The sequence below is a fragment of the Anoplopoma fimbria genome, chromosome 6 (genome assembly GCF_027596085.1).
Source record: "Anoplopoma fimbria isolate UVic2021 breed Golden Eagle Sablefish chromosome 6, Afim_UVic_2022, whole genome shotgun sequence".
In the NCBI taxonomy this organism is placed as follows: domain Eukaryota; kingdom Metazoa; phylum Chordata; class Actinopteri; order Perciformes; family Anoplopomatidae; genus Anoplopoma; species Anoplopoma fimbria.
In genome coordinates this window covers 21,590,172-21,599,937 of record NC_072454.1, presented here as the reverse complement: position 1 = coordinate 21,599,937, position 9,766 = coordinate 21,590,172, and the positions used below count along the sequence as shown (strand labels likewise).

Here is a 9,766-nt window from a genome sequence, read left to right as displayed (position 1 = left end):
TACAGCTGGGCCAATCTCATCCACACTTTAATTTTCTATATCTATTTTTCACGGATCTTGCTAGCTAGCTAGCTAGCTATGTAGTAAGGCCGGTGTCCCCATTCTTAATCCCACCTAAAAAGCTCTGAATGGTTTAACGGTTTCTTTATGTTTTATCTATTTTTATTGATGCCTTACTGTTCCGAGATCTCATCACTCCGCACCCTCTCGCTTTGGTGGGAACTGATTGAACCGATGGTCAGAACTACAAAAAAAGAGCCAAGTTAAAAGGATACATAGTTTAGAACGCACAATTCTAGTTTTTCAACTTCGCTCTTATTTTTGCAGTTTGTCCATCATTCCAACAGTTGTGATCAAACTGTACTTGTCAAAGTAATTGCTGAGATATGGGAACATGGTGACATTGTAACCCAGTCTCCAGCACCTGACACATTGCCAAGAGTCCCTTATTGAACAGGGAAAAAATAGATTTTGAGGTTGGTTTCCAGCATGTCTGATGGTCTGACTGCTTGCGTTTCTTTCCCTGTCAGACTACTTTCTATACTACCTTGGTCACAAATCTCAGCCATTCGCTTACGATGAACGGCCAAACACATGAATATAAGACCCAATGGCCCAAACAGACTGAAACAATAAATTGATTGAAGAAGTTGCAAATACCAGAACTTCATACTATTAATTGTTGAATATACAGCACACCCGACCAGAGCCCACTGTGTCCACTTGAGGTGGTGTTTTGTTCATGTCTACATATCACAACAGTACAATGGTGAAGAAAAATTGTAAATGGTTTTGTACAGTAGTCACAGTGATAACCTGAAGCTCGGTTAAGGTACGGACGAAGAGCTGTCATACTCCAGTGAAGCATGTTCCAACCCACCGTAGCCGTTCATCTTCTTCAGTTTTAGCTGGTCCACGTGGATTAGGCCCTGGGTCTCTAGGACTGCCTCCTTCTTAGAGAACATCTGGCTGATCTCCATGAAGGTCTTGTTCTTAGTCTCTGGGATCACAATGTAGACGTAGAAGGCCACGGCCAGACAAATGCTGCCAAACACTAAGTAGCAGTAAGACCCCGCTGACATCTGATTGGGTAGATGTGGCAGATGGATGGAGGATCGTTGGAAGGATTGAGAGATGAGGATGGAAAAATTTGACAAAACAAGTGAGTGAGCCAAATGGAAAATAGTTATTTCGGATAAAAGCAGAGGGGACTCAAAGAGAGCAACGTTTTTTTTCCGGTTAATAGAGGCATGATGCAGCTCAAGGTTGGAAACAATCAATGTCTAAGTTGTAATTATGACTGGGATGCATTTCTGAAAGCTCCATATATCTGGCTTGAAGAGTCAGTATATAGAAGGGCCAGAAGAATCCAGCACATACCCCTCATCACATTCACCGTACTCCTTTGTTCAAGGTGATTAAACTCCCAGTCAATAGCTACAGTATAGTTTTGTATTGTCTACCTTCCTTTCCATATGAAGTGAACGCCGCATGATCACATTGGAACTATGGATACTGCCCGATCCATCATGGCGTTCTGATCTACCAACCCAGTCACACTCCCAACTCCCACCTGCGTCATTTTAAAAATGGTCAGAGAGAGAAAGTCCACTGAGGGCAGCAAACAAGAGGGGTCGAACGACCACAGGACTTGTCATCCAGGATACTGCTGTTCGTGTCCAATTCAAAACTTAAAGTAAATGTTGGCATTTATTCACGTTGTCGTTAGTGTCATTGGTAACATGACTCACGTGAGACGCCACCCATGTAACGAGTATAAACTGACACACCCTCCCTGAGGTGTCCAAAAACTAGCTAGGTACCTAGAGTGTCGTAGTGTGAAGCGTAGGCCCAATGCCCGAGCTTCAGTATTTGACGAGTTGGGACTGAGAATGTATGTGATCTACCAATAACTTCCTGGAGCTTAATTTGCTGATCCCCACATCACTACAGAGACAATAAAATCAGTAACCACTCATCACTACTGTAGCTGTATCAAACAAGACAACCAGTTATTTAGGGGGAAAAAGGAAGAGGGGCATCTGTTGGCCTGGTGATTAAGACGCATGCTATATAACTTTATAAATGTAATGTCCATGGTTGGCTCATGGCCAGGAACCAATGGTGGATGTCACAGCGGAAGATGGGAAAAACAAATTGTGATTTAAAAAGTGGGAAAACCACACAGTCATAACTGCAATTATATAATTCAAGTTCATCTTTCCTTTTTCATTGGAGCAAATGGAACAAATGCAGCTAATAGAACTTTTCAACATATTTGAATGTCTCCCAGTTTTGACTGTCTTTGTAAGCTAATATTTTATCAGAATCAGATTCCTGCAGTACAATCTTTCGCGAGATTCCTTGCTTAAGTCAACAAATGGGAAGCATGAGAGAGAATTCAAACTCGCTGTTTGTAATGTAAAGATTTACTGGTTCGGATCACATTAAATTTGTGTTTATTAAACGCCCAGGCATTGGAATTAAGATTTAGGAAAGAGCAAAGCTCCCGCAGGGAATCACATTGTATAGCTTTCACCTGTAAGAAGGGGAAGACGAAGCCCACGGTGAAGTTAGACAGCCAGTTCAGTGATCCTCCTACGATGTAGGCCGCCGGCCGGTGGGACTGTTTGAACAGCTCTGCTGTCATCAGGAAGGGAACTCCCGCTGGAACAGGATCAAAGCAAAACACATAAAAAAATAAATAAAAATCACACACTTGAGTTTACTGAAAGGGGTTGATCTGCTCATAAAATTTAAATAAAAAACAAACTGTTAAAATCTGTTCAGCAGAGGGACTTTTAGTCCTTTGTATGGGTGAAGCTCCAAACACTCTTGATCCTACATTTCCCACAATGCATCGTGATTGTGTCTTTCATTACGCCCACACACACATTGTGCAGGCTTCCTTTAATAATCTGAATACATTTGTAATCTCCAATCCCAGAATTCTTTTTCATTTATTTCTATATAATATGTAAAATAAGTTTTCTGAGATGTTATGATTAAATGTGCCAACAAGGCATTATATTATTAAATATGTGCTAGTTTGAATACATTCCAAGAACAGAAATCTGGAGATTGGACAAAGCCAGGTTCAGAATTATTGTTTTCATTTTAGGGTTAAAAAAAACAAAAACTAATAGATATCACCATGAAATTATCCCAGTTAATTAGTTAAATTAAGGCTAATTTCTTTGTTTGTTTTTTGTAAATGTCATGTTAAATATGAAAATTATCTAACATAAACTTTTGGTGAATTTAGTAGAAATCTACAGGTGCAAATAGACAAAGTAGTCACAAAAAAATCCCTAAATGTGTTTTTGATCCACTAGTCTGAAAGAAACAAAATAGTTTAAAATCTCTAAATGGACCAGTGTAACAAAACAATAGTTTGCCTGCAGTGTCTCGCCTTCAAGCCACAATTTCTCTTTACAAATCAAGTACCCTGTTTTTCTTTTATATATATATATATATATATATATATATATATATATATATATATAAATATATATATATATATATATAAAGAAGTGCAGATGAATCTCCTTATAGAGTATGTCAGCAAACATTTATACTGATGAGTGGCTGTGTATAGAAAATATAATTCATGTTCATTTACCATCTCTTACACAATAAGGTTTATGAAAGGTTAATAAGAGAACAGAACCAGCTGATGAGGCGAGGGCCACTGTGTGTACAGGAGAGTCATATAGCAAACAAATGCATATTGCTAATATTTTGTTATCATATTCTACCATTAACACGGCATTATTTGTCTTTCTAACAGGAGGCCATGGATTAGTCATCATGAAAAACTGCTTGGGGGGAATAAATATGCATATTTATCACTGAAGGTAAGATACATAAAGTAACACTTTTCATAAATGTTATCATTACAGATTTGTAAAAAAAAAACATGTAAATATGAAGTTTAATAGCTTGAGACTCTCAGACTCCTATCTTTCTTAGAATAAGAAAACCCTACAAAAGAAAATTGGGGTACAACCTCCAGAGGGAGACATTTAATAACACAAAGCAACCTGGACCTCTGCAGACTAACCATGTCAGAGGTGCTGTTCATCACCTGGAGAGGGCTGAAGTCATACAGGAAGTGCACGAGTTTAAGTGATGTTGTGCTAAAGAAATACAGTCATCCCTTCTCAGCTTTAATCCAAACTGGAAATTACAAATATATAGATATTTCTGCACTTTCCTCTAGTGGCATATCTCCGTACATGTTGTCCGTCTCTACACCAATACAATGGAGGAAATAGTAGGGATAATTTACATCTAAAACAATCTGCGCTAACTGTGGATCTTCAACAGACACATGTTGAGGACAGTCTACATTAGAGCTAAAAATGATAACGTCAATTAATCAATTACTTATTGTCAGAAAATTCAACTATTTTGACAATTGATTTAAGCAAAAAAAAGTGACAGGTTCCCGCTCCAGCAAATGGAGCATGCTATTCAAGCAGAGCGCTGAAGTTGTGCTTGTAATGTCCAATTGGAATCAGCTGTTGGCAACATGCTTCACGGTTATTGGCTCATTCACAGCTGTGTGGCATCCATGTTGTAATAGCTTTAAAAACATATTTAGTTTTCATTTTATTTGACTTTTGACTTTTCAGTTTCACTTTAGTTTAGTTTAGTTTTTATACATACACATCCAATACATGGTTGGAGAACTGTGAAGGAATTCTGTTTAAATCTTTGGATTTGTGAATCAACTTAAGTACTCTGTTACTACCAAACTCAGAAGATAAGACCTGTCCCACGACAATATTTAAATGATATATCACATATATCTTATTTGGGATTTGTTCTTAGGTAAGAAAATAATCTACCTAACTCAAGAGCACACTGACGCACATTTTAGTGCTTATGTGTTTGTGCAATAATTATTAGTTATTGCATTTTCTTAAATTCTAAAGTTGTACTACATTATGGGATTTAAGTTACAACAATATCTCTATTGTTTATTATTTTTGAAATATAATTATTTTCATTATTTTACAAATCATTATGGTCTTTTTAAATTAAATAAACATTTTATAACTTCAACACTTTACAAGTTATAGCATCCCATGCATTGTTTTTGGTGTTTTTTTATATCCACTACCGATGTTACTATATAAAAACGTCCATTTGACGTTACCTTCCTCCAGAACCTCCATATAAGTTTTATTTTTAACGTTTAGCGTCCTGTGCTCCAGCCTCTTTAGACTTTCGTTTGGGTCGTTCTAAGTTTCTGTTTGAGCACATGGCCCTGCAGTCTGCTTCCTTTGTATGTGGATTGGCCAGGTGTTTTTACACTAATAAGGATCAACTGGCACACGCCTTCAATCTCCAAGACAACAGGATTCATAATCAAAACATAGGTGTGTAACAATTGTGCGGTTTAAGAACACATCACAAATCCGATGTATACTTATTGTGAAACTTTTCTCAAGAAACAAATTAAAAAAAAAAAGTGTGGTCTTTTTTGTAGCATGCCAAAGTAGCAAACTTTGCACTTTCTGTCAAAAAACATTTTAATAGTTTGAACATTTTATGGACCTAATAATTCAGATTAATAAATTATTTGCAGTCATGATATAGGGAGTAGATAGTAAGTAACTGTGTTCTGGGCTTTTCTTCTGTTGGTATAGCTTTTCATAATATGTCAAAACTTTTGTACACAACCATACTTGTCTGGAATCTGTTGATAGCTCCTCTGACACCTGTATGATATAATGAAAAACCAGAACAGAACTATACGCTGCATCAGGTCAGGTCAGTTTAATGGTGTCATATTCACAGCATGGAAGGATATTAGTAATGCAGAACCATACAGGAGGTTCCACTATCACGTGTGTGTGTGTGTGTGTGTGTGTGTGTGTGTGTGTGTGTGTGTGTGTGTGTGTGTGTGTGTGTGTGTGTGTGTGTGTGTGCACAGCTTGAGTTTGGTTCCTTTAACATGCATTATAGAGCAACTTGCCTGGGCCGATGCAGAAGCCGGCGATGATGCCGACCACGCAGCAGACACTGACGTAGCGCATGAACGATAAGTGAGCCTGCGGGGAGAAGGAGCAGCAGGACATTTAAGTTATTTTCTCTGATGGGGGAACTCCACTCCACCCATTCCCCCCAACAGCTCCTCCGCCCGCTGCTGCTGCACAGCCCTCCCCACACTCATTCCCCCTCTTAAACACCTGGAACGTGTTTGTCCTCTCCTTCTGCTCGATTCCTCTCCGACCTCACTTCCACTCGTCTCCTATCAGGATGCAACTTTGGGAAAGTGAGGCAGGAAAGGACGGTGACAGAAAAAAAGAGTGATAATAACTTTTTAATTCAGCTGGCGGCCTTTCTGTGATTTCATGTCAGCATGGGGTTTCCAGCGTTGGGCCCTCTAAAGTTAGTCTTTCAGACCAAAAACAGCACTATGTTAAACAGACTCAAAGGTCCATGTTGGTGCGAGTGTTTCGCTGCAGTGAGAGGATAAAATAGATCTATTAAGGGGCACCATGCAGAGAGTTTTTATATTTAAGCCCGCTGAAAGATAAAATACAATGAAGGGAAAGAAATGGGGTATCCGTAAACTCCCAAAGCTTCATCTGACTGAAAAATGGAGATTGGTGTTGGTATTCTACTGGATAAATAAAACTGTACTGGATTATACTGCATGAGTCTGTTAACGGATGTTTTTGATATAGTTCTGCTGTTGATAAATGTGGCCTTTTCTCAGAATTGTGATTCTCTTTTCACTGTGTAGACATGCAAGGAAATGTTTTCTTCAAGAATTCAAGCTCGGGGTGTGTAAATATATAAAAATGGTCATTTTGGCAGAGATGTATTCCTTTAAACATATACCAAGCAGATGGAAGATATTTAGCGTGAAGAAGGAGAAGAGATAACTGCTTGGAGTTATTTTTTGCATCTGTGGACCTCAGGTCGACTGGGATTGTAATCGCTGGAAATACCCATATGTCATAAGATGCAGACTTTTAAATACACAAAGGGAGAAAGGCTACTCTCCTACTGTGGCTGACTGAGCAGCTCAGCTGATGCTCAAAGGGCACATTAGCAGCTGCTGAGATGGGGGGTTTGCTTGCTGTCTCTTTGGCCTTGCACCCACACATCTCCCTGTAGTGGAAATGTGTGGGTCTTTTAGGGAAACACACACACACACACACACACACACACACACACACACACACACACACACACACACACACACACACACACACACACACACACACACACACACACACACACACACACACACACACACACACCTGTAATATGAGGGCCACTGTGATTCCAGCACTGCAGAGGCCCATCATGGTAAAACCCCCGATCATCAGAGGCCTCCTGCCCAGCCTCTCGATGGAGAAACACTGCAGGAGGAGGCATTGGTAATTGAATACACACTATAGATGCAAGAACAAACAGTGAACCTCAGTGTGCTTAAATGTATCTGAAGGAACAACACAATCTCATGGCAGTTTGTGGAATAGTCCAGAAATGCAATATATTGTTTATTTGCACCGGGACAACAAATTATCCTTTTTTGCGTGTCCCTAGGAACGTTTTTTTCCCCCTAAAGACAATATGTTGAAAACAACAGTTAGGTTTAGGCAACAAAACCAACATTGAGGTTTAGGGAACAAAACCAACAGTTAGGTTTAGGAAACCAAATCAACAGTTAAGTTTAGGGAACAAAACCACAAACAGTTAGGTTTAGGGAACAAAACCACAAACATTTAGGTTTCAGGGCACAAATCCAACATTAAGGTTTAGTGAACAAAACCAACAGTTAGGTTTAGGGAACAAAACAACGTAATTAGGTTCAGGAAAACTGTCACAAACAGTTTGGTTAAGGAAACACAACCACTACCATAAAACCACAAGGCGGTCTCGAACATCGGTCTTGAAAGTTAAAAAGTCTTGTTTGTTTGACCCGCCAACCAAAAGTCGTCTTTTCCTATATCATAAAGTACTTAACTTGCTCTGACTGTTGCTTAGTCATATGGATGCATAATTGACTTTCAATTGGCATTATTTTCATCCTGAACGACACAAAAGAAACAGATAGTTTGTGTCCCTGTACAGAAACCAATAGATTTATTTTAGTGACTATATTTCACGAACTGCCATGATACTGGGCTGGAAGGAATAATTCAACATTTGGAAAACCGACTTCTTTGTGAGATGTTAAGATAGACACCAATCTCATGTCTGTTTTAATCACAGAGCTCTGTACCACACAGTCATGAAATTGATATTGATTTATCTTATCTTATCATATCTTATCTCAAATCAATAAATCATATTCAAAAAAATTATTTCACAGCACAAAATCAAAATAATTGCACCTCATTAATTTGTAAAATTACCCCAATGAGTCCAGCGATGATCTCTATAATTCCTGTTCCTGCTGTGGTGTACGGGATCTCTGGTTCTGGGATACCCGCATTCTCAAAGATGTCATTGGTGTAGAACCAGATCTGTGGTGGAAAAATGGCACTTAAAGATAAGTTAGGTGAAATCCATTTTAATTATGCTGTAATCAGAAAAAAAAAGCATAATTTTCCCGGTGACCACATGTCTGTTGGTTAAAAAATTTAATTTAGAATGAAATGTACAATAACATTTTTTGTGAGACTCTCAGCCAAATATGGCAGTTTGGTCAGCAGCCCTGAGCTTCAATCTACGACGCTCTGCGTACCCCTCCAGTGTCAGTTTTGCACTTGTCAATTACAACTCGTTCATTCAAAAAAAACAACTCCATAATCACAAGGAAACTTGGTTAGGTTTAGGCAATAAAACAACTTCCTTCGGTTTACAAAAACAAGTTGGTTTGGCTTAAAATATAACATAATTAGGCTTTGTCAATTCACATATGTAACTTTTTTCAACCCACATAACATAATGCTGTGTGATTGAATTTAAAATATGTTCGTGTATATACGTATGTTAATTGAAATGGGTCTATGTTGACTTTTACTTTCACACGGGGCACAAACACAGCTCTCCTGGGTGAAAGTTACGTTTTTTTACCCATCCATCATAAAAAAAGGACTGTATAATGGTGGCGTGTACGTGTTCAAAGTTTAAATGACAGCCTGGGAAAAGTCTATATACATGGAGATTACTGCAACACGGACCTGTCTCATCTTGCGGTTATTATACGTCATTGCTGTGTTTACAGTTTCTTCTACAGCTGCTATGTGTCCAAAATAAAATAATTAATGAATATGGACATGAATATAAACTGTACTGGTCCTGCGAACATGTTAATTTTATTTTGAATAGACGGTATACACGCAACGAGCGGAAACTGTCGCCCTGACGGTAAGTCTAAATCCCACTTTAATCCTCTTGGCAAGACCCGCCCTGCTTAGCTGGTTTAAGTGTAGACTGTTTGTTAAGGTCGGGCTTAGACCTCAAGTAGTTAGGGCTAGGACAGGCCCATTGGTCAGGCCATAGGACCGGAACAAATCAGGTTACCAGTACTTCGGGCACGGACACCTGGCCAATCCTAGCACTTGAGTGCTTCACAGGGCGGGTCTTGCCAAGAAGAGCAGTGGGTTTCACAATAAAGCATCCCTGACAGTTCCAAAGCTGAAGCTAGAGCCTCATAGTTTGAAGCGAAGGGCCATTGACCAAGCGGCGGTATTGGACAAGTTGGATTTGAGCGAACATTTTCCCAAAGTAGCTAGAAAGCTACGAGTCATCTGTGAGCAGTTTGGCTGAGAAGCAAGGTGTAAAAGACATC

At 39.1% G+C, this 9,766-nt stretch overlaps 1 protein-coding gene across 1 annotated transcript in view; it reads right to left on the bottom strand.

Annotated features, from left to right (window-relative positions):
* Positions 1 to 780: 780 nt before the first annotated feature.
* The window catches only part of slc2a15a (solute carrier family 2 member 15a), a 29,903-nt gene continuing 20,917 nt past the window's right edge, over positions 781 to 9,766 (bottom strand). The window contains exons 8-12 of the mRNA XM_054600408.1: positions 8,385 to 8,495; positions 7,284 to 7,385; positions 5,987 to 6,062; positions 2,540 to 2,667; positions 781 to 1,082 (exon numbers count right to left, since the gene is read on the bottom strand). Of these exons, the coding sequence (XP_054456383.1) occupies positions 828 to 1,082; positions 2,540 to 2,667; positions 5,987 to 6,062; positions 7,284 to 7,385; positions 8,385 to 8,495 (672 nt within the window). The 3' untranslated portion in view covers positions 781 to 827. The remainder of the gene's footprint in view (positions 1,083 to 2,539; positions 2,668 to 5,986; positions 6,063 to 7,283; positions 7,386 to 8,384; positions 8,496 to 9,766) is intronic.